This window comes from Acanthochromis polyacanthus, chromosome 13 (genome assembly GCF_021347895.1).
Source record: "Acanthochromis polyacanthus isolate Apoly-LR-REF ecotype Palm Island chromosome 13, KAUST_Apoly_ChrSc, whole genome shotgun sequence".
Lineage (NCBI taxonomy): Eukaryota > Metazoa > Chordata > Actinopteri > Pomacentridae > Acanthochromis > Acanthochromis polyacanthus.
The window spans coordinates 39704582-39730856 of record NC_067125.1 but is presented as its reverse complement, the minus strand read 5'-3'; the positions used below and the strand labels follow the sequence as shown (position 1 = coordinate 39730856).

The 26275-nt window shown below is 40.2% G+C and overlaps 1 protein-coding gene across 2 annotated transcripts in view; it reads right to left on the bottom strand.

Annotated features, from left to right (window-relative positions):
* Positions 1-787: 787 nt before the first annotated feature.
* Positions 788-26275, bottom strand: part of zgc:172282 (leucine-rich repeat and fibronectin type III domain-containing protein 1-like protein) — a 204995-nt gene continuing 179507 nt past the window's right edge. Inside the window, exons 10-12 of one of the 2 annotated variants that reach the window (XM_022206150.2) lie at positions 21733-21837; positions 18341-19469; positions 788-1622 (exon numbers count right to left, since the gene is read on the bottom strand). In XM_022206150.2, coding sequence (XP_022061842.1) covers positions 21779-21837 — 59 coding nt within the window. In that variant the 3' untranslated portion in view covers positions 788-1622; positions 18341-19469; positions 21733-21778. The remainder of the gene's footprint in view (positions 1623-18340; positions 19470-21732; positions 21838-26275) is intronic. The other variant, XM_022206170.2, reaches the window with a different exon arrangement.

Below are 26275 nucleotides of genomic sequence, written 5' to 3'. Positions count from 1 at the left end.
ACCAGGAGACAGGTTTGATTTCCATGTGGTCCTGTTGTTCTGTGGGGTCATCACTGGCTGTTTGCTTTCATTTGCAGCCACTGTTTCTTTTTCTTTCTGGTATAGCGATACTTAGTTGTGTTTTAGGCACCACAGCTGCTTGTCTCGGTTCTCAGTTTCAGTTTAAGTACACTTGTTTAAAGACTTGTCAGTCACTTTTTACTGTTTTCTGGAGTTGTTTGCATTTTTTGTGCTGTAGAAACAGCTCTGTAATTTTATATGTTTTACGCAGTGGATCAATGTAGCTATCACACAGTTTTTGGTTTATTTGTGGTTGTCCAAGTCAACAGGAGTCTGCTATCAGTGCTAACAGTGGGTCTTCACTTTGATGCAGAATAACGTGCTCACAAGCTTGCGGGTATTGGGAGCCTTGATATACTAAGGCTTAAAAGCTGCAGGAAGGTAGTTATTTTGTCTGTGTACTGTTATCACTCATTTACACATTGTTGTTGCTCTGTTTATGTGTTTACATCCACTCACAATATATACCTTGAGTCCAGCAATTAACACGTCAAAGCGAGAATCCAGTCGAGTCAGGCTACAGGGGAAAAACATGATTATTCTTATACCTTTGGAATTTATATCTACAGCGTTAACCTTCACTTTCACAGAACATTGTAAACATTGATGCATCTAGAAAATGATGCTTTAAAACATTTGGTAATAGGTCTGCATCTCGTCTGTCGTTGTGACAGACCACTAGAAAATAAACATAGATTTTTAAAAAACACAGTCCAGGAGAAAATCATCCATTTTTGTTTTATTTTATTAGAAAATATCCACACACCATAAAAATTACATGTACAAAACTATAAGATTTGAAATTGCTTTATGTACACATACAAAAGATAAAGCCCAAAGAAAAAGTGAGAGGAACACAGGAGGGGAAAAGTGAAGACAAAGCATTTGTATTTTTATCTTTTTTTTGGGGGGGGTGCTTCTTCTGGGATGGATCAAAACGTTTGAGGTTCTCCGTCTGTTTCCTGTTCTACCACCTCTCATATCTGCAGGGAACTCTTAACAATCATGATGATGCTGATTATGGTGACCCGGGGAATCGGCAGCGAGCGCAGTTACGTGCACACATATGGATAATAAATATCTGAGACTCCACATGTACCACATATCCCATTTACACTAACCAGACTCAAAGCATACTAGAGATGAGAGAGATGCTTGTATAGAGCACCTGGGATATTCTGATGATTTATATAAAGGGATATCTGACAGAGACATTAGATGAGATATGCCCAAGTATCAGTCACGCTGTGTGCACGTAAACACACTCTATGCTGATGAAGATGTGCGGTACCTGGATGGTGACAGCCAGGATGTTAACAACACAGGTTGTGCAGTAAGTATACCGTCGTACAGCATTTTTCTTCACATTAAACTAGTGCCACTTGCAGTGTAGAACTCTTGTAAACGTATTCAGTGATGAAATCAATGGTGGTTGATGAAGTTTCTGATGAAAATGCTGGATGATCTCAATAAGCACTGATGTGATTTGGTACCCTGCTACTTGAACGGTTGGTTTGTCTTTCTTCACTTCAGACATGTGGCTTTCCTCCTGATCACTGGGTCTGAAAGAAAAACAGGAGAACAAACGAGAAAGAAATTAATTTTTCAACTACGTTTTGTCGTTGCCTCAAAAAAAAATCAAGAATTAAGGATCTTAGATGAAGGATATAGCTTTAAACATGAGAATGGTAACAGTGATTTAGTATTTTGATGCAAAAATTTACATCTGATGATTTTGAATAGTATAACACACTTTGTTAACACCTGTTGGACACAGCTACCATATTTTCAGCCTCCGGCGAAACAGAAATGTGCTGTTTATCTGAATAACATTTGTGCTGTGTGTGTCCAGGTGCGACATGTTCCAAGTATATGAGTGTGAGTGTGTTTGTAATTTTCCTCTGTAAACAAGGCCGTCATGACCCAGATAGCAAACTATGGGTGAATCAATGTTGAATCTATGTTGAGACCTAACGTCGAAATTATACAGAAAGCGCAAGGTTGATAAAATGTTGAGCCAACGTTTGCTTTTCAACCATAAATCACACTTTACCCAGATAGCAAAAGATGTTAAATCAATGTTGAATTAGGGTTAAGAAGGTTGAATTGTGGTTACGGTTGAAGACTGATGGTTGGATCAACGTTGATTCAACAACATTTTGTCAACATTGAAGTTTGTGTTTAAAAGATGCCATTGAATCTACATTGTATTTTGGTTTAATTAAAATGTTTGACAGGTCAATGTTTAATTAATGTTGAATCTATGTTTGCAAACATGTAATCTATGTAAGCAAACGCTGACTCAACATTTTATCAACCTTGCGCTTTCTGTATAATTTCGACGTTAGGTCTCAACATAGATTCAACATTGATTCACCCATAGTTTGCTATCTGGGGACTTTACTACATTTTCATTTCTTTCTCTTTTTTTTCTTTTCTTGCATCTCTGTGGATCAGATCAGGCCAATTCAGCAGATGATTACCCTTCAAATTCTGATAAGAACTTCATCCATCTTAACTTGCAAAAAAGATGGCCATGACATTGTCCAACTCTTATGAGAAAACATCTGAAGCCCACATTGTGGAGTAATGCTGATCTTGTTCCTCATCCAAAGACCGTCATAGTGAGGCTGCACATTTCCAGTAGGCTAACAAACCTTGCAGGTGTCGTTAAAGTCACCCCGAGCCAGACAAATTACCATCTTCCTCATTTTCAGTGCTCTACTGTACATGCTGAAAATAATAAGGTATAAAAATCAAGTGTCAGGCTCAACAAATCTGTTCTACATTTAATTGATTCATGCCGTTTCTGCATTCCACTCATCACGCAAAGCTGTTAAAGCTGGAAAATAACAGGATTTCTGAAGAATAATCTGCATCTGTAACGCACCTAATCCAGAAATGCCTGTAAAGCCACGTGGAGTGTGCAGTCGATCGCCCTGTTCAAACAAATTAATGAATGCTTTCTGCTAAGTGACTATAGATTAATTGGGAAAATGTGACGGAAGGCAACTGGTCGGCCCACCATCCACCTTGTTAGACTTGAACAAATCTGCCGCTGGTGGCTTCATTAGTACTGTAATGTGAGCATGCCACAATGATTACATGTCACATTGTAAGTAGTCCTCTTGGGGAAAAGTAGGTCAAATTCTCAAATTGCTCATTGAAAGGTTGGCAGAAACAGAATTAAGTTAGATGTCACTGGTTAAGAAAATAAACAAATGGACAAACTAAAGCTGTCCAGCGATATATAAAATGTAGCAGCAAGAAACAAATAAAATATGGATTCATACAGACGATACTGTGTCAGAAAGCATGACACTCGTAGGAAAGTGAATGACAGGCAACCGTACATAATTAGACTGTGATATAGAAAATATTGATCAAACAGGGTGACTTAAAAACAACAATGTCACTTGCAAGAGGCACAAACTAGAGCCACAAGCGCATGTGTTTGTGAGCCAAGAGCGAAAAATCTTTATGCCATATGGTGCAATCTTGAGAAATGGCTGCATTATTACAGTACAGAGCAAAGTACGCAGCCGCAGGGACAGCCTTCAGTAACGGTCAATCAGCTCAGTTCCTCTCAGTCCCTTTAAAGCGCTGTGTGATAATGAGCACAACAGTAACACCCTGGGCACATGGTCAAAACTGCAGTTTGTAGCACTTCTGGAGGCACTACAAACAATGTGTGCTGCCAGGTATGTGCACAGGACGGATGAAATGAAACCAACAAGAAATGAATCATTACTCCTTGTTGTGCTACGACACTTTCATACATGGTGGTAACACCAGTACAACAGAGTTCAGAATAGGCAACTCTGAAAGTTCTTAAATTGGGCTTCCTGTAGAAGTAAACTGGAACTCCGGTAAAATTACAAGTTAATATTTTACTTTGGAAGTATCTTCACATAGAGCTTTAAATTAGCAGACAGTTTTCTAATGAGCCTGCAGTCCATGCTGGTCCTCTTGGGAGAAAGCCACATTTTACTCGGTGGCAGAAAATCCCACAGCACAGATATACAACACCACAAATATACCTCCCAGGGCAGATGATGTCCCTTTTTTTTTTAAAGCTGGATTTACATTTTAAGATACCCTAAAGTTACTGTGCTCTGAACCGAAGAAAGTTATATATGTGCAGTTTTTGTTCAAGTGATTCAAATGGTTGTAGTCTTTTATATATACACAGCAAATGTCACAAAACAAATTGCATAAACTGTGAGCCATTGATAACAGCAATATTAAACTGCTTAAACAAACCAATAAAACAAAGAAAATCTCCCTATGCAGAGGAAATGGGCTATTATTGCTGCTTCTTTGTAACTGCAGGTATGCATCATTTATCTTTAGAGAGACGCTGCATTTTACATTTTAAGGAAGTTGTGGATGCAGCCTCTGCATTGAATTTACATAGCTCAGTCTGATTTATAAAATAGATAAAAAACGGGATACGCATGTGGATCTCTGTCCTCTAAAGCAGCTCATATGCTCACAGTAAAACTTGGTGCCAACAGCTAAAAGTGTGAGCATCCAAGACAGTAGTGCTAAAAACACATCCTCTTTACCCAAAAAGTAGATGTGCATGTGACAAAAATCACACTGCAATTGAAAAAGCAAGTCCTGTACAACAACGGAGCCCCAAGGCCATGTACAAACCGACATTAGCGCAGCCTGAAAAACGAAAGCCCCTCATCCATTTTAATGAGCCCTCTGCACGGTGGGAGTGCCCATCCAGAGGGCACAGACACACACAAAAAAGATATCCACTTGGCTCAACTTTTGCTGCACTGCAATGCAACATTAGCTGCGTTATCAAATCAACGAGCGCACATTGCTTGTAGATCACAAATTTGAATGGTGCAATTACACTGACATATTTCATTGTCTACTTACTAAAATACAAATCCTATTTTCAGACCCGGCTCCTGCTGAGAGTCTAAATGGCCTGGTAAGGGCTCCTACTGAGGTTTGACAGTCGATGTCAGCGCTGACACTGCAGTGAGCAAGTATTTTGTTTTAGAATAAGATGGTGTTGGAAAGTAGCTAAATTTAATGACTGTTTCATGCCAGAACAATTAATTAGCCATGGCTCCTTAAAAACTGTCAGCCCGGTTCAGTGCAGATGTGGCTAGATCCAAGAGGGTTGGACCTGAATATATACACACTACTGGGCTGCAAATTCCATGAAATATTGGCTCAAGGGAGGACATCAGTGTCAGCTCTTTCTAATCTACTGCAACCTATGCATGAATTCTACTGATAAAGACACATGAAAGCACTCTCTGATTACTGCCTTCATGTTAATGGGAGCCACAACTTCATCTTACATATATTTTCATCATACTTCAACATCCACAGATGATTATTTAAAAAAGTGTCCAGCCGCATTAGGACTATCATCAGTTAATGCTACTGCAGTTTCCCACTAATGCATTAGCCAGAGAGTATGGAAAAATAAAGCAATATATTATAATATATGCAGTTCTTCTGTGCATATTTAAAATGTGTTGTGTAGTAATGCATCCAGTGTTTGGTCCAAACTGAAGCACAGATAAAGAAGAATGCCAATATTATGTCTCCTGAAAATCTGAAATTCATCAAAACGAGTAAAAAAAAACAGAATACCATAGCTATCACTGCAGAGCTTCATTAAGTTGTACTCTGTGACCTCAACGCCATTCTTTGTTACGCTTTGAATTTGCCAATAAACCAATAGGGCACTACAGTGTACTTCATATTTCTAACGCCTAAAGGACTCTTCAAAATCTTCCCCATCACCCCGTTTTCCCCTCAATACAAATAAACTGCATCAGCATTTCTGGTGTAAAGCTGCCAATACAACAGCAAAGTGTGAAACTGCAACCTTAAACCTGCACAAGATTTAATCCAACCATGGTCCCATTTTCTCTGCTGCCTGCGGAAGGAAATGGTTTTCTGCTGACAGATAAATGGAAGGGTGCTAACTTGAAGTCCCAATGCATGAATGCCTTCACGGCCACTGAATTGCACTTTACATTATATGTGGTTTGCAAGGCATTAGAAAAAAATAAGATGTAATTATAATAATTGAATAAATAAGAAATATACAGGAAAACACTGCAGGCATTATATAGATTTACAAAGTACTGTGAGGAAATTAATGGTCCCATATGGTGAAAATCCATTTTTCTTGTCCTTTGTGTTTGTTAAAAGGTAAAAACTGCTAAGATGTGAAGATATATAATTCTGTTGTTCCTCAAGCCTTCTCTTTAGAGCTGCTTCTTTTTCTCTAAATGTCTCAGCTATGAAGAGAGCACAGCAGGTGCTCTGCTGCTAGGTGAACAGGAGGAGTCCTGATGCACTCCTGGCATCTGAGGAACTTAACTTTTGATGGTAATGTTGCCACAACAGTAGGTAAATCCCTAATGTTAGCATTATGTGCAGCTACTGTAGATACTATTCTATTTTGCTTTGATTGTAGGACATCAGGTTAGAGCTCTGTGGAATCTGTAACAGATATTTATAGACGGTGGAAACTTAAACAGCCATTTGAAACCAATAAACATGTACTCGGTGTGTTACTGTTTATCATGTTGCCTATCGTGCTTGGAACAGGACTGCAGCATTGCTGGACGAACTCACCACCATGTACCAGTTAAAAACAACAGCCATGCTATGAATTTAGTGATATTTCCGTGTAAAATGATCACTCTGTGAAAGTTAGAAATGACAGAAAGTTCTTGTCTCACATTCATTCATTTCTATGTCAGCTTCCATGCACTCATTATGGTTTTGCATTTCTGAACGGGGTGTGAACGGCAGCAGCTCAGCTGCATTTAAAGCTATAGAAACTGAAACAGCCTGTATAGAACAGAGTTAAAATCCTTCTTGGCCTAATAAACAGTCTTTGCAGGAATTTGGATTAAAAAACAGATTCTGGAGATGTGAGACTTTTATTAATTTGCTGAATTCAGTTCATACTGTATTAAAATGTTCAAATTTCCAGTGTGAGTAGTGTAAAAGCCATCTAATACACCTTTTCTCCCCGAATGCTCTCTCTATATATCTATTTACTCCCTATGTTACTGTGTTCACTGTGCTCCTGCTGGAGATAACACCACACAGCTACAATCGTGCAAGAATCATCCCTGAAGTATAGAGTTTACAGTTAGAGCTTGGAAGGCACAGCTGTGGCCATTTACATGTAAATTGCTCAGCGTATTTTGCTTTATCATTTCGTAACCTCCTGAATCGTGCCACCTCATTTTTTTGTTTATTATCTCGTCTTCTTCTGTCTGCATCCGTTTCCTGAAGCTGCACCGTGTATCAAACAGCGCCAGTTCTGTCCCACTGATGAGATGCAGGTAAAGATTTTGTGTGGCAGCAGAAAGAAGGATGGAGGGAGTGAGAAGGAGTTTTTATATATATGTGAATGTTGTATATCAACTAATGCTGAGCTGCACATTTCCAGCATTCAGTTATAGCCTCTCTTTCTCCTGCTACTGACTCTCACGCTCACATGCTCAGCTTGGAGTTGCGACAGCTGACTTTTACAAGTCTGTATATCAGGAAATGTCAGCCAGTTCCAGTTGCTATCATGTTTAATTTTTAACGTGGCTATAAATATAATCACTGCTCCCTCATTTGAATCACAGTCTCTCGATGCCAATTAATGATTATACTGAAATCAATCCCTTTCAGTGCCGCAGTGTGCATTTATCTGACAGATGTACTCATTGCCTACAAAACCATCCGGCAGATTCAGCCTCGTTTCATCATTTAAGTGTCATTGTAGAGAAATGGTGCAAATGTCCTGAGATCACCGTAAACCGAGGTCAGATTTAAATGTAGGGATCAGGTACAAGTGAAATAATCCTCCTTCATATTTTTCGCTTTAAAATTCGTATTCCAAAATCACTCTATTTGATTCGATTAGGGTGGTGGGTTTTAGACTTTTATTGACTACACAGATCGACAGCAGTGCTTTTTAACAGCTGAATATGCTACTGACCTTCACAAACTGATGCTGGAACACTGAAAGCAATATCTTTTGAAGGACAAATCCCGTTGGTCCTCAGACGTTTGCATACAAAACAGTGGCTTTTAACATTCCACAGCCAAGTCCTAAAAATGATTTCGGTGCTGAACACAGCCCAGAAAGCCACATTTATTAGGCTGGTTTAGTATTCAGAGTGTTCCAGATTCTGTTCCCGGGTGGACAACGGGCTGAAATGCCAACTTTTTCATTTGAGTGGCACAGAAAGCCCACAACTGAATAACTCAAGTTCTCAAAGAGGGATTCATTCATGTAGACTTGGACCACAGCATTAAAGTATAACATGAAATTTAGAAATTCCCAAAGTATGATCTTCAGTGCTATCAAAAACACATGCTCTTTTTTTAATGATATGGAGTCAGCAGTGCTCTGTGAAATGTGATGTATTGTAGCGCACATCTTGCGTCAGTCGATGCCACTTATGATACAAACCGGTGGAACATGCAGGCAGCCAAGCTGAGAAAGATGATGAATGCTGGTGGAGATACAGAACTCCCTGTTGGGAATTATGCAAGTGTGTTGACCAGTGAGTGTGTACTAAGTTCAAAGGGGGAAGATTTTTCACCAAAGTGGGCAACACGGCCTGCAAATACCTCTGTAAGGGTGCTTCATGTGCAGCATTTTAAGGAATGTTTAATACGACGGAGAACACAGTCACCCTGCAACACTTTCAACTGAAGTCGGTCAAACAACACCACACTTCGAAAATGAAATACATGTATTACCAGGGCTCGATGCTGGAAAAAATAAAACAAAAAACAGAAGCTTTTATTAATCCCACAGTGGGGAAATTTGCAAACAAACCAACCAGGATATACATAAGTAATATTATGATAGTGTTTAATTTTAATTATATATTTTCAAAAAAAAAAAAAACGGAGCATAAAAAGGTTTCTGTTGAATTTAACCGCTTTAGTCTGTTTATCAAGGTACGAGGATAATGTTTTTAATGCTACCCCAGCAATGAAAAACATGCACATAAATCAATTTACACAACTATTATAAAAATAAATAAGGACAAATGAATAATATTGCCTTAATATGGATTAGATAAAGAGAGGAAATGAAACCCTGAGGCGCTCAGAGGGTGACCAGGGTAAAGCTGCTGCACTGCACTCAGGTTAATGGTTTAAGTGGCTTTCCTGGACCTGATGTTACCAGCTGAGGTCCCTGTAACAATGTCTGCTCATGCCCTCACATCAACACCATCAGCCCTCTGGGTAGGCTGCCACCACTTCACTTAGGTGGAGGCGCTGGTGGACACAGGGTAGTGGGTGTTTCATTACCACAAAGCTCATTTTGCAAGAGCAACATCCGCTCCATTTTTGCCGCAGCCTCCACCAGGGCAGGTCTGGGGGTTTTGAAGGGAGCTGCAAGGGACCCAGATGGGCACAAACTAGCATGCCTTGGAAGGCCTGCACGAAACCCTAAAGGAGGGTATTAGAGGGTGGAGGGGCTCCGTTATCAGACATGTTTGAGGATTGTTTATATAACCAAAATTTGTGTTTATGTTCTACACTTTCATGCTGGATTGCATCTGATATTTTGAAGTAAACCGATCGATAATGGTTCCTTAATGCATTGATAAAGTATCTATTGCCGGTGCATATCGCTATAGTTTTATCATCCAGGCCTTGTCATAGAGCATACAGAGGATGCAGCCAATAGAATCGTTATTTGTATGTCGACATGAGGACTGGTGGCCTGCTCATTTTGCCCTGTTGATGGCAACTGGCCACAACGTAACATGGATCAAAAACATTTAATCCCGACAAGATGGGGTGTCTAAGCAATCTGATCAGACAGCACTGTAAACTGCTACATACATACGAAACATTAACTTTTGTTCCTTTTTTTGTCTGATTACTGTCATGTACCTCGGGAAAAAAAATAGACGCTAAGGCATTAAAGCATGCTCAGTAAGTTCCTTGAAACTCTAACTCACAAACATAAACAAATCGATAGCAGGTCACAGGGTGTTTCCACAGAAGTCTCTTGTTCAGCCGAGGACATGGTCTCCCTTGCTGTCAAGATCTTTGTTGCGATCATTTTAAAGAGGACAAGGAGTCACACAATAAACACTCTCAAAAATAAACATGCATTCTGTGTGTGCGTTGTGGCATCTATTATTCATACTACTGTGTTTTCTTTCTGAGCAACCATAGACACCTCATAGCACAATACAGCTCAATATACACTGAGTAATCCTCCACACATCCCACTCACTGTTCTCCTTCTGTTTTCTCCTCTATTCCTTTTCTTTTACTTCTCCTCCTCTACTCTTTCTCATCGTCTTCACATCTTCTCCTCCGCCTCCTTTATTAAATCCTCGTTTTCCCCCTCTTTTCTCCTCTACAATGGTTGTATTTATCCTCTACCTCCTCTTTTTATTAAGCTGCTTATCATGTACTGCCTCTCTTGCCTCTTTCCCTCTCCTCTCTAACAGTTCACTTCAAGAAGCCGTATAAGCATGATAAAATCATCACTGGAGCATCCTTATATACTAGAAGATCATGTCAGCCTATACTGAACAAGCACGTGTATGCAAATGTTGAATTATCTTGCTGAGCCTTACTTCTCGTCCTGCTCTCTCCCTTATATAATCTGTTTTTAACACTTCTTTCACTTATTCTTACCTTATCCCCCCTCCAGTGCATCTGAACCTGCCCCGTTCCCTCTGTCCTTCCCTCTGTTTCCTCTCGTCCTTCCTGTGCTCCCTCTTATCTTTCCGTTCTCTTCTCGTCCTTATCGCAGGCATTGTTGACGTTGTCGTGCTCTTGTAGGACTCTCCTCTTACATCACCGCAGGCCGAGCGGCACAGGGCTGCACAAATACACGCTCCCTGCTCCACAGTCGGTGGACATGCTTTTCGCATGTAGACTCTGCATGTGTTCCGCCCTTTTTCTGCTTCTCAATCTCTGACTCACGCAGCTGGAAAGTTGTATGAAATGAGTGAAACATCAAGCGGCGATGTGTCGGAGAACTCTAGCCTTTTTGACGTGTAAGTGCCTTTGACAGAGGGCAGTAATATATGCATGGTCACATCTAGCTACATTACTGCCACATCAGCAACCAGGTGTGACATCTTGCTCAAATTGAAGTCACTGTATGGCCCATCAGCTCAGATAGTTGGATCTCACTTGGCGTCTTCTCTACATTAAGATCGCAATCACTGTCTGGGCATTTCTCGCCAATGCCTTTTAGCCTCTTTAGATGAAATACACTCAATGGTTGCTGGAAGGGACTTGCTGCTTCAAAGTGGACACATATGGATGCTGTCACATTAGCCGAAACAGAACCTTGCTAAAGACACCGAGCATGTCGCATAAAACGCGTGCCTGGTTCACATCATCAGCTCCTCGTAGATATGGGAGGCGTAGGGGCAGCAGAATGGAGCTTTTCTTTAACAGTGTTGACATTAAGTCAACATTTAAAGAGCTTATATGCACATTTACAGGTCTAAAATTTTAGTTTAGGGCTATTCCGTGTGGTTTTACCAGATGGTGGTTGCCACACCATGCCCTTTTTGTGTCACAAGCTCTAGTTTAGAGCCATACCTGTAGATATCATGACATGTTGACACCCATTTGCAATGCATACATGTAATCAAGGGCGTCAGTTTGTTTTTAAAAGTGGGGGGGATGGAGACCACTTTGAGAAAATGTCGAAGAACGGCGGCAAAATACCACAAGCTGGGCTCGAACTCACAACCACCGCACCAAAGGCGGAGGCTTAACCTGTTAAGCTATCAGTACATACAGGTAAAGGGATCTGTGGGCCGCTATAGTACTAATTCTCCCGGACCGAAATTTTGCCCCTGCACGCCTCTGGTCGGAGCTTCCACTTGGCACGGGCGCAAATTTAGCATCTGCACGGTTTTTTTTAACCTCACGAAGGTGTGCTGCATGTCTGTGCAACTCTTGGCCGAGTGCGGATGGTGCGTTCAGGAGCGTCGGAATTTTGTATACTGCTGAAAATAACTGGGTTTACAACGGCTTACATGTGAAGAATTTGAATGTGTTGGAGACAAAATGACCCCTGACAAAAAGTGGGGGGGGGGACACGTCCCCACCGTCCCCCCCTAAACTGACGCCTATGCATGTAATTATAACATACATACAAATTACATGTACTAACTTGAATTCAGGGAGCTCTGTAGTAGTTCATGGTTGATTAATTTAAAAATAACAACAATAATGTCGAATTTTACAGTATCAGTGCAGTGGGATTAAACATGTTAAATTTAATTGTACAATGTCATGTTACAAGCAAAGGAACCTATACCTAAGTTATACCTAAGTTATACCATTACACTTTTTGAAGGTAGTCACCTTTAACAACTAACATTTCAAAAAGAACAAAACATACATAATACTACCATTGGAATGACTATTAATACTTGTATCCCAATTTAAAGTACTGAAAAGCAAAAAACCATTTTGACATCACCCATGCCATTTTGAGTAAGAATATCTCAGTAACTACAAATATAACCCTGCTGCTTTTTTGTACAGTGATAGAAGACAGATGGAACTGTCTTGTAGAAAAATTTTGGGTCTCTGGTACCTGTCCCACACTGAGATTTTTGCCACCAAAAATAGCCAATTAAAAATCTCGTCCAACTTTGGGAGCTCATATTTTCCAAACTGAGGTACCTAGAAAGCTCCAGTTTGCTAAGTTATCACACACGTTTGTGTAGAATGGAACCCGGGGGTTAGAATACTTCTGTGCAGTATTTCTAGTACTTTTAAGGTCCCAAACCCCACTCGTGAGTAGGTATCTCTTAATTTTTTTTTAATAATTTTTTATCAAGCCCCCATGGCCTGCAGAGTGTAGGGAAACACCTGGGGATGTTTGTGGGGCACTAGCTACATGCAGAGGCCTTGTTTACCAACTCATAGCATGCAAATTTAGGACTAATTTGAAAATGGTGCCACAACACCCCCAAGGAATATCTGGTCATTTCACCTGGAATGACCCTTTAGAGGTCTACTAGAATGCGTTTACATGGTTTAATATTCAATATTCACATTATTTTAAGTAGATTAGCAAACAAATATCAGAATAAAAGCCTGAAACGAGGTGTTTCCAGCAAGTAAGGAGTGTTTTCTACGTGAGAGAGTAACTCCCTTTGACTGGACTTTGGGCTTTGTAAGTTTACAGACATTTCACATGTACTGATAAGCAATATAATACACTAAACAAAAAGAGGGGAAAAAAGCATATTATGGGCTCTTTAATCCTCTGAACCTTAAAACCAGTGTTGGTGCATTTAAAACACATAACGCCTAATAATTACACCATTTATCATACCAAGAACCTGTGAAAATGAGGAAACATTTTTTTAAAATTTTCAGCTTCCTGTCAACCCTTGAAGTAATCATGTGTGACTTTCAGTTTAGTGGAAAATTTTGTAAAAAATTAACCATATCTAAGCTTGAAATCGTAAGCTTATTCTACGTTTGTCAGTTAAATCATGAACAAAAAAATCATTTGACAAAAAGTAAGGGATTTTCCAGCTGAACTCGACTGAACTGTGGGCTGTGTTTACACAGAGCCAACAGGAGACAAGGATGGAAACAAATTAACTAGTAAAATATGTATAATGTTCATTGTTAGTTTTTGTTTCCCACAGTGTAAATAAAATTGAAGGATTTAATTGTTTTACAAACATTAATAGTCATGCATAAAGCAAAAAGATGCCTGCTACCTTGTGGTTTGCAAACATTTTTTACTTTGAATAGCGAAACAAGTAGAAGAAATCTTGATTTTAAACATAATTCTGCAAGAACGACTCTTAAAGGAATGTGTGTATCTGTGGAAAAATGGAATTCCTTGGAAAAAGATGTGAAACAATGTTCAAACATTTTGCAGTTTAAATGTAAGTTTAAAGAAAAAATATTTAACATTTATTCAAAGGAGCAATAACAATGATGTGATTGATCTGTAGATTGATTGTGGCCATCTAATGTTTGTTTTTTGTTTGTTTGTAGGAGTTAAAGACTTATTCTTCATCCTACTCCTGTTCTTGTACATGGGATGTGTGTATTCTGTACTTTATAAATTGTATCCATTTGTTGATTTTTCATGCATTACCATGGAAAAGAATAAATGAAATGAAATGAGTGTTGGTGACATCTGTGGCTATTTCAAAAACTAACTCCCCCCCCCCCCCCCCCCCCCTTTTTTTATGATTTATGGCACAGTAACTGCATTATACTGCACAAAAAAAAAAAAAATCATGTTTGATTTGGCTGTGGTTGTTTCCGTAGATGTGTATTACTTTAGGTTTCTGTAAAAAAAGGAGCCCACAGTGAGAAACGATGTGACACAAGCAGTTTGGCCTTTTGAGAATGTCTGAATTTCATCCCTCTATATTGAGAAGAAATCTACCAATCTAATGTTTGCCAGTTAAATATAATATGCTACAGCTGGTTCGTGGAGCATTGCATAAATACTGAAAACAAGCACATGGTTATCTTGGCAGTGACTTCCTTCCACCTGCCAAGAAATGTACGCGTCATAGAGCCCCAGATTGTCAGTTTTTGGTTTTGTGCTTGATTATGGATTAAACTAATGAGATGTAATGCTTTAATTACTGATCTGGCAGGAAGATTTTGTCACATTTGAACAATGCAAGGCGAGCTGTTTCCCCCTGTTTCCAGTGTTGTGAGAAGCTGAGCTAAATGGCAGCTAGTTATTGCCTTGAGATTAAGCAAGATGGTCAATATTTCACAGGATTTTTAAGTGTTCCTTCAAGTGTTTCCCAACTAGAGCTGAAACAGTACAAAAAAAAATCCAAAAAGAATAAATAAATCATACTTAATAAAAGTTTAGGTGGTGAACACATACCATCTTCACACCATACTCCCCATACTAGGAATCAGAGAAGATGAACATAATTTTGTCGAGATAATAAGCTGTTAACAGGCTTTATGACCATTACAGTAGGGAGTCCAATGTTCAGTCGGAGGAAAGCATAATGAACAATGTCAGTGAGGAGGTAACTGCATCAAACTTGCTGGATGCACTTCATTCACTTTCCCAATTTACAGATGGAAACAGGGAATAAAGCAAGAATTTATGAGTGCAACTGATAGACATTTTCCCCTGTGGGGAAATCTTGCTCTAAACTGGAGTTACTTTCCCATGTCGCCACATATGTTTGAGACAGGGTAAACTCTGCTCTATGGTGGCATGCTCTGATAAGTCAGCATCACTGAACTGTGGAAGATTGTATCCACATCTGTCACATGAGAAAAACAAAGCCATAAATCAATTTGACATGCTATTTTTTTGTCGTGCGGCATCCCAAATATTCCTGTACGTCTGTTGTTATCTATCATGTTGCGTTATGCAACAACAGAAAAGATAATCAAGGCAATTTGGAGCTGATAGTGTGCAGTCTGGAAAGGTCAGGACAAAATCCACCATTGTGACAATGTTTTAGCAGAGTTTGACACTGGGGTGCAACAGTTACAACTTATAAAAATTTGAAAAGAAATGAATACGTTTTTCCTCGGCAAGACAAGCATATTGATCGTGATAAAGGAAATCACTATAATCAAATGTCCTTTCTGCCCATTCCCCTTCTGCCACCTCATCACTCGAGTGTAAGAAAATCTTTCATTATTTGTGATGATGAGTTATGGATGCTGGAAATGTCTGCAGGATAAAATCTATTTATTCCATCACAGACAAGGTTAAAACAGAAGATGGACCAGGAGCACCTTTAACTGAACGTGACTGGGCTCACTTTGCAGAGCTATTTTTTTTCATATGCCATCTATATTTATACCATGCTTTTAGTTTTTGTGTTTGTCCTATCTTGCCTCTCTCTCTGGCAAATGTATGTGTGTGTGTGTGTGTGTGTGTGTGTGCACATGTAAGAAATGGACAAGATGGCTTAAACAATCACCAACAACAAACAACGGACAGAGAAAATGTTGGCTGTGTCTGACATCTGCAGTCGTACTCATACTGGTCAGGCTGTCCTGAGCGGGCACAAACACATACAGTGACGAGTCAGAGGTGCATAAAAAAGTGATAACTATGATAGATGTGCCCTTAATAGCCACTTTAGTTCTCGTGTTTGTGTGCTGGACCAAATACACTGAGTGATTCATTGTCATTGCTTTTACTGAAAGACCAAAGAAAGAGCCTTGTGTCACTTTGCTATTAAAATGTGAATTAAAGAGCCCATATTACCCCCATTTACAGGTTCATAATTTTAGTTTCTGTGTCTACGAGAATACGTTTACATGACTTAATAGTCAAGTGTACATTGCTGCACCACCTCTTTTCATCCTCTTTTTTTCTTTTTAAGAACCCTTCTTGAAAAGTCGCATCTGCTCTGAATACTTAGCTGGCCCGACAAAGGTAAGGCAACACCGGTTACATATCGTAACCTCAGATACTATCAGTAGAGACTTGTTAGCAGCTAACAAACCCCAGAGTTCAACCATACAAGTTTGAACCCCAATCTGACCCAGAACAAGCTGAGGCTGCTTTGTAAGCCACTATGTTACACAATGTCTAATGTTTTAATGAACTATCTTCTCTCAGCAATTCAGTTTCAACATAGCGTGAAAGCAATGAAAGCTAACTAACATTAGTCATAATAGCAGTGCAGTGTGCTAAGACTAAGGATTCTCCTGTTGTAGGGACAATATCATCAAAAGAACAGTAATCCACTGGGACTTTAGCTGCTCAGATGCTGGGATTGAACTGAGACTCCTGTGTTTCCTCCTCCAGCCAACAACAGAACATTTGGCCTGCTTTACTTATGGGCAGAAGCAGCTCAATAAAAGAAGTAATCGTGGACAACGAGGCAGCTGCTCATTCTTCGTTTGAGGATATGCCAAACTAGCCGCTAGGCCGGCATTATGCAAATGTGTTACTGACGTAGGTGAGTAACGGAAGGAAAACCTTGACTACAAAGGAGGCAGTGCAGGGCCAGTGTTTATTGTGGGAGAGAACTCCCTTTGGCATGGACTGAATCAGTTATTTGTGGCTACAGTCAATGTATTGTCTTATTTGATACCATGAGAAAAACATTTTATCAGATTGTACTTTACACCGAACTTTTCTGACAAACAAGTGAAAATGGTCATCAATGATGGGAATAATTAAAGGTAATTGCATTTCATGACAATTATACCATGGCCTTTGATTCTGAATGGCTAAAATGTACTTTGTAAAAGTATGAATCCCCAGCAAGCAAGCTAGTAAAACAATGTTTCCATTTATCCCCAGTAGAGAACACAGAGGTTGTTACTTTAATAAAATCTAATGAAACAGTATGGTTTCCACTGACACAGCATGGCAATGGGAAATTCAAAAGTGCAAATTATTTGGGGAGGTAAACAGTTTAATTGGATGGGAAGAGTTGAGATGCGTGACCATTCAGATTGCTGTGCTGATTTTTTGTTTAGACTCTCTTCCAAATTACCGTAATTTAATTTCTGGTAAATATCAAAAATTCTCCATCTAGTGGAGAGCAAGATTTCAACAACAAGAAAAAAATAGATTTTGCTCTTGATTACCTCTAATAAATTTGTAGTTTCAATTTGAGAGTGACTATCTCTGCAGCCTGGAGACAAGATGAGTTCAGTTCTGCAGCACCAGCCATCACCAGCCTGTGTCCTAGCTGACTAAATAGATATGGCTGACCTCCCTCTTGTATCGGCAAAGTCTGTCCCCGCGGCTGTGCTGTTCACTCATAACCACATCCTCTCCCTTCTCATTATATTCTCCACCAGTATTCAATCACTGCCTCAGGCAAGCGTGAAAAAAAATGACATCTGATGGACAGAGAGGGAGAGTGGTGTATGAGATAAGGAGTGACTCAGACACTCAAAGAGCAAAAAACAAACAGGAGGAAGGAGGGAGGGGGTAAACTTTCTGTCGCCTGTTGTGATATTGTCATTGGAGAGTAGTAACGAAGCAGATCGTTTAGTCGGGGTGGTTCTCTAATTGTCTTGCTGACAGCAATTAGATAGGCGCTCGTTAAAACGTTGCCCTCATTAGGTTTCCAGATTCTCGCGGCAGGAGGAGACGTTGCACAATCTAAGTGTCTCTTAAGCTATGGGGCAGGATCTGATATTGGTGGATGGCCAAGGTGAGTGCCGGCGGGTTACCATATGTCACACTAATTAATGAACCCGGGTGTTTGGGTGTAAGAACTTCTCATTTGGCTTCTTGTTTAGAAGAGGTTAATGGGCTAATCAGCAGATTACTCACCTGTTTAAGTGGGCCTGGAGAGCAGCGAGAGAGGCTGGTAAAGGTCCCCAAGGTCCTCACCAGTCTCATCCAGTGGAAAGCAGTAAATATAGGACAGAGCAGTAGAATGCATACACCAGACTGATGGCAGGCCTGAGTAGTCGAGTACAGTTTAGTCTGCATCATGTTGCTGTACAACTCCAGGTCAGGCTCCACTGGCTCCAGGTTTTGTCCAGTTCTGTCCGGGTCAAACTCGCTCAGTTCATTTTCTTTCTCATATGCTTTATGTGCTTTCCAAAAAGATAAAATTTTGATTAAGACATAACAGGGTCCAGTTATGGTTAAGATCCAGCTCCAGTTGAGCCCAGCCAGCGTCAGCCCAGCCAGCGTCAGCTCAGCTCAGTTCAATTTGACAGAATTGCTTTATTCCACATTGATTAATAGAGTGGAGCCACTTGGAGGCAGCCATCCTGAGTCCCTTATGGTTATTTTCAGAAACAGTCAACCATTATCGTTTAACATGTCCATATCCAAAACCAGACCCATCGGGATACTTTTCTCTATGATGTTCCTTCTTCTGTTTGTGCAGTCTGTCACATTGTACATCCAGCCTTAGCATAATTATCTAGGCATCCAGCTTTGCTTGCTGTTCATTTTCTTTTTCTGTTTTTACCATCCTCTCTGTATCTGTCCATGCATGTCGAAGCTGCCCCAGATGGTGAGAAGTTGATTCACATTTTCTTTCTGCTCCTTTATGCTGCTTTTGAAATAAATTATCTACTCCCAGTGTCTCCACTTCCACACTAATACAGATGTTTTAAGTGGCCCTTCCCTTATCAGTGACTAAGGTGATCACACTGACAGCTGGATCCTGCAACAACTGGTCAATTAGCAGCCAATCAGACACCAGTTCTCGACGTGTCCGTCCAAATCCAGACATGAGAACCAGGATAAGCACTTGAAAGTAAACCAGACAGTACAGGTCTATAACCCCATGATAATCATGGAAACAAAGTAATGTGTACAGTAAACAGGAGATACGGGGAGATGAGCTATAGGGCCTTTTATTCTTCTTCAGAGTTTTCACCAGCTTCTCCCCATTGGTGACCTTTATTTCCCCGCATCTTCCTCTGAGAACAACATCAGGGTTCTAGAAAAGAGGAAAACAAGATTTGAAATTAGAATGTTTATAAATACAGTATGAAGCTTGAAATAAAAAAAAAAAGAAGTCTGACTAAAGAGGATCTGGAGTAGAACATCAGGTCAGGAGGATGGGAAAGCAAGCTTCAGGGCAAAAAATTCAAAATAAAACCAAAGACAACTCAAATCCAAAGACCTGTTAAATCTGGAATACACTAGTTAGGGCAGTATTAATGATACCCGTGGTATAAACATGTGCCGGGAAAACCTAATAAGCCTTTAAGAGGCTTTACAGCCTTTTGTTTATTGACTCAGGTTTAACTAGACGTGATCCTAGCTATGGGCCCGATTTACAAAACTCTCAGAGGAGACTGCTTAATTTGTTTTCATAAGGTCTTCCTTGACTTAAAACTTTTAGAAAAGCTAATATTCACAGAGAAGGCTGCTGTGTTGTTTTGTGACTACATTACCTCCTGGAGGAAAACGGAACAAAATGAAACACTGTGAAACTGGGAGGAATGTAGGAAGTGAAGGTTCAAATGTCATGTTTTTTTTCCCTGACTTTGTAACATCACATCTGGCCTGGAGCCAGACGTTTGAAAAGGACAAAACTCACAATTCAGCACGTTTTCCCGCCTTTGTATTGAGGTTGAAAGGACGCATTGACATGTCTGCCTTTATATCCATATGCCCCTGAGCGTTTAAAGTTGTTTAGTCTTTTATTGTATATTGCAAGAAGGTTTTCAAACGTTCATCAAATTTTTCTGTCTTTGAATCACTTCGCTTCCTTTTTGTGACAGCTGTCTGAGTGTAGCTGCTGTACAGACATACAATAAATGCCTTTTGTTAAAGGTTTGCTGACAAGGGAAAGTTTAGATGTGTGGTGTCTGGGAGAGTAATGCAGCTGCGCTTGTTGCGGCAGTAAATCGACGCAGCCGCTATTTGTTATTTGTAAATGTGTATGTTTGTCAGGCGGGCATTTCTTAACTATGTTTGTCAGGTGGAATATGTCTCAACTGCATTTATGTACAGTCAATGCTTATTGTGTCAGTTTAAGAATGAGGCCCGGTCTCCTTAATGCCAAAGTCTGTATTCATCCATCACAAGCCTTTCCTATCTCCGCTGTCTTCTCCTCCATCATCCTCCTCTCCTCTCCTCTCTCCTCCTGCATCGCTCTTTGCAACATGCAGATGGATGACGGAGGTTGCAAGAGGACAGAGGAGAGGCTTGTATGCGATGATGATAACACGGAGTGAGCGGTGGAGGACGGGGAGGACATGAGAAATAACACATAACTTGACAGATAAAGGTGTTATAAATTGAAAACGAGCGTTAATACGTGATAGAAACAGCGTATGCAAATAGCTTGAGAGAAAAGGGATGTGCCAACAGAAAGGAGATGAAGGGAAGTTAGCGAGGAAGGACAGTGAGAAAATCAACTTTTCGTCATCTTTTTAAGAACCTGTTTCGCTTTTCCTCTTTTTTTAATCTTGAGAACCACCCAGCAGTTTTCATACAAACTACTTTTTCAGTATCCTTTCAATGAAAAATGAAGGACATTGTCAGCTTATCATCTCTCAGACAGGCAGATGTAATATCTCTAAAATGAAAAGAGTCTGCTGAAAATGTTGGTAAAAGTTTCCTGAGGCTCCAGATCACATCATGAAATAACCTCTTTAATTTGACCAAAAGTTGAAAATATAAATCATACTGAATTTACTATCACTATTACTATCATAATATTTGGCATTTTAACTTTAAAAAAATTGCTTTAAAGATCAGTTGGTTATGAAAATCATGATCAATCAAGTAGTTTTCTTTACTGTAAGCACCACAGATGAAATTCCAATTTGCTTCATTTTGTTAGGGTGCAGGCAGGAATGCCAAGGATGCACGCTTTTGTGTTTTATGCACAATATTGGGTTTTTTTTATGTGTCTTATGTGCAATATTGTTTTTATGTGTTTTTTGTGCAATACTGGTAGCACAGCTCTGAGTCCAAGACAAATTTCCCCAAGTGGGACAATAAAGTATATTGAATTGAATATCTCAAAATCACTTGCTAAAATACACAAAATGTGTAATTTGTTACTTGTCTGAATTTATCCAATGAAAAAGACAGATAAGAAAAAGGCACATAGCAGCATGCTGTACAGGAGTGAGGCTACAGTTGGGAAGTTCAGAGCATTGACACGGGACAGAAAGGAGGAGGGAAGGAAGACTATGGGAGAAAAAACTCCAGGGAGTGCTGAAGTTTTAAGTGCCAGTCATTACTCTTTGTGTAGTATGGGCCCGATCACTCTGTGAGGCCAAGAGACCTTCAGATCTTAAAGTCTCTCCATTCGACACTACGAGGCCGCCTGTCGTCTGCTGCTGCTGCTGGAGGCGTCCAAGAGTCAGAAAGAGAGAAATGGAGAAGGAAACAAAGCCAGAATGAGTGATAAAGAGACATGGAGAGAAATAATAAGAAACACAGAAAAAAAGAAAAACACTGACACAGACGCTGCTAAACGACACGAGGGGAGAGCGAGAGGGGGGAAGCCAAAATGTCAGGGCGGGCAGAAGACGGGTAAAAGAGGTAAGAAAAGGAAAGCTAAGAGAGAGTGAGAAAGAGCTTGAGAAATTCAGCGGGAGGGGAGAAGAGACAGCGATTCAGAGAGACAGACGGCGGTGAAGAATGAGGCCGGGCATACGGGATGACACTGAAAGGAGTGATGATAGATTAGAATACACGGAGGACAGACAGGCTACAGGGTCATGGATGGGCCATGGGGAGAACACACACACTTGCACTTCACACGCACACACTCATCCTTGCGTCGTACTTGACTGTTTTCCGATCCTGCTTAACCATGTGGGAACATTTGTACTGGCTCAAGGCAGTTAAACCTTGTGCGTAACAACACACAAATGCATGCACAGACCTGCAGGGATTTGATAGCTGACCCTGAGCTTACACCGACACACTTTCTGTTTTCACAAACATTTTCCTTTCTTGCGAGGACATTGTATTGACTTACATTTGTTACCTGGAGGCTTGCCCTAAAATTAACCTAAATGTAAGTCTTAACCCCTTAAAATAAATGGTTTACCTCATGGGGACATGTTCCTTTGTTCTCACAATGCGACTGTGTAGAGATTTCTGTCCCTAGAACGTGATCATTGCATTACACACACACACGCACAAATTCAGTGTTTGCCTGGCTGTTCTTGAACTAATAGCACTTTGCTTGACATAATCATAATATGTTTGTGTCAAGCATATAATTACCACTAATCCAGATAGAAAATTCCCCACTTGGTATTCAAGTTAAAGAGCTGGTTCTTATGCTGAATCTACATGCAGCGTCCTTGTATTGTGAGGTAGAGCTCACGCTCCAAGGTTAGTTAATACAGAAAATAGTACCCTGCTAATCCTTCCACGAGTATGGAATTGTATAAACACAGATTTATGATTTTTTCTGTCTTCTCTGTTAACCTTTGATTTTCGTCTTGTCACTTGCAAAATTTAAGATGTTCTCTAAAAATAACAAACACACAAAAACATCCCCAAAATCAAATCCAATTCTTATGTATAAATGTGAACAAGATGGCATGTGAGAAGCAACCAAAAAAGAAAACTATCACCCACAATATGCCTTTTTTTCATATTGGGTCACATTTGTGACAACCGTGGGCCTTTAATGGGGTCTCTGTGTGTGTCTGTCAGTAGGTCTATTCCTCAGACTCTCTGACTCACTGCGGCTCTCTCTCTGATCAGATCAATGTTGCCTTTCTCTGCAATGCAGCAACCAGTGAAACACATCACAGACACCGTTACACCCTGAGAAACCCCAGCAGCCTTTCTTCAACCACACGAGTATTATCCCTCATTGTAGGTTGCCCTCAAAGCGCCAACGATCCTGCAATCAAAGCAAGGAAACAAAGAACACAAAGGGCCAGTGGTTGCTTTTTCTTCCTGGGTAAAGTGTCAAAATAAAATCTATAGTAATTGGTTTGTTTGTCTGGCATGGTCTTCTTGTTCTTCTGGGATGCTCTTTGGTAGCTCCTTTGACTGATGCACTGAAGTCAGCTGAGGTTGTGGTGGCGTTCAAACGGTTAATTAGGCCTATAGGGGAAATGTTTGAGTTGGTGCCTATGGTGGTGGCAGAATACAATTCAAGCAAGTTCCTCATCACAGTTTGTAAAATTCTAGTCTGTCACAGCTCTAATGAGCAGCTCTGCAAATCATCTCCTTTGTAACTGCAATTTGGCCATAAACCTGTCAGCACACTTTACTATCTGTGTACACATCCCCTCGTATCCTAAATTAAGAAAACAGCTTCAAACAATGACTATCCAGGGTAGACTGCTCGGTATGGATCGACTGACATGGGTTTTTCAAGTCTGATGTCGGTTATTGGTGTTCAAGAAAGGCAGATCACCGATATTTGAACCTAGTATAGATTGGATTGAATGTTTTAACAGCATGCAATAATAGAAAACTGTCATTAATAACTAGGCTTCTTCATTGATAAGGGTGACTATAACTGAATATGTAAAATAGAAATAGGAGTGATTATATTAGGACGCTCTCCTCTGTTTATGAATGATCGACTTAGATTTGTCTTCTGCAGTTACGTCTGTAATCTTTTCACTTCATATTTCTGTCACTTTTATTGTCCACTAAGGTCCATATCTTAAAGCATTATAAAATATTGTTTTCCGGACTCTGTTTCACTCTAATCTGTGGCTGTGTTCTAACCTAGGCACTAGACATTAGCATAGCTTTAGCCACTGTGAGAGTAGCTGATTTCCTGGTTTGTGGCAACAGCTTGTGGTGCTTGTGTTTCTGCTTGAGAAAGATTTCTGAGACCACAGAGTCACAATAGCATGGTGAAAAATGCCAAATATTAGCCAGGGCAATAATCAGTCTATCCCTACTACTTGGTAGTCTGACAAAAGCAAGAATCGTCTTTCAGAAAGTAATTAGACACTGTAAGCACTTTTAATTGTGATATAAATCTAACTCCGACCAGGCTCCTGAAGGTGAAGACTCCTCCTGAAGTTGCTGGCTAAGCCGCTGCACTCTGCAAAGATCTCTCGTTTCCTCCACTGCTATCAACACGAGGCTCAATGACACCTCATTTCAGCCCATTCACTGAGGCCAATTGAATGGCATATCAGCCGCTGATAACGTATTTCAACTCAGCTGTTTAAGCCACTCGTGTGAAATTATGTCTCCATTTATTAATTCCAATGAAGCGCCCCCCCACCCCCCATTTCCTGAGTGGATTAGTGTTAAAGCGGAAGTACACTGGAGTAGGCGCAGTGCAGGGAAAAAGTGCGCGTAAAGTAAACTTCACATGCTCTTGTGAGTTCATATTATTACAGCACTATTGAGCATTTCAAGTGATCTTTGTGTGTAAGTGGAAGTCACTTCAAAAGTTTGGATAAAAGGAAGCGGGCCTGATTACATAAAAGTAGGCTTTATCTAATAGCCTTTGCTGGAAAAGACTGTGTTACATAATAGCAATTTTCCGTCAGTATCTCGCACGCTTAGGAAGACGTTTATCATAATATCATAATTGTGCAGCGTCGTGCTTTCACCGTCATGGATTTTGCACTACTGGAATGATACTGTGATTGCAAAATGATGTTCCTAAATAAATTATTCAACTTTTATCACACAAATTACCTCTCTATTCTTGCCAACTGACAGCTACAGTATTTTCTATTAGCACAGCCAGGAGCCGCTGCTGTAGAAAATAGGAATATGTATTTCATGCCAGAACAAGACGTTGATCCACAACTAGACAAGAGAGGCACGAGATCAAGAGACGGTGAATGGAAACCGTAATCTCAAGGAGTACTATTAGTTCTGAACCTGGAAATTAACCAATTTTGTTGCAGTAAATTGGGTTGCGGCTGTGCTCAACTTTAGCCTGTCATTTACACTCACTGGAACATCTTCACAAATTAGTTTTTTGGTAACAGCACAGACTTGAGTTTTCTCATTTCCAGGTGTCAGAGAGGCATGATTTCATCATTCATCTAGACTCCACTGTCCGAGGTCATCCAGTCTTCTTTTGTTGGGATTTTATTGAAGTTATTCTCGTTTCATTTTTCTTTATTTCTTTCATTTCTTTTCTTTTCCCTCTATGCCTCTGTACAGGGTCACAGAGGGCCAGAGCCTATCCCAGTTTGACACTGGGTGAGAGGCAGGATACAACATTGGTCATGTCACCAGTCCATTGCAGGGCTAATGCAAAGAGACAACCATGCATGCTCACATTAACATCTACTGGCAATTTGGAATCACCAATTAACCTGTCATGCTTGCTTTAACACCAACACACACACACATGCAGAGAACATACAAAGTCTACACAGAAACCCAGAACTTTCTTCCTGTCAGGTAACAGTTCAGTGTATTTTAAAACTGAAATCATTCGTTTTTGCAACGAACTTGGTAAAAAAGTGCTGTATAAATAAACTAAACTGCCTCTGGCTTTTTACTGACTGGTTGTTCTGCTTGCTGCCAGTTTTGGTCTCCCTCATATGTCTGGCAAAATGCCTTCACTGGCTACGCTGACGACTCTTTTCACCACCGTGTCTTGTTGTCTCACGTTTCCCTATACTGCAGCGTATACATTAATAATAGTTGTGATTGCTTCGGTTGCCTCGTGCATCATGTATATTATATCCACCCTGAATTGTAATAAATGTCTGTCGGATTCTGATTTGTTAGCCCTGGAGAGTTTCAAGTACGCTCTAACCGAATCAACGGTAAAACCAGCTGCTTGGATTTACCCTGCCCTAGGGGGCAGAATCTGAA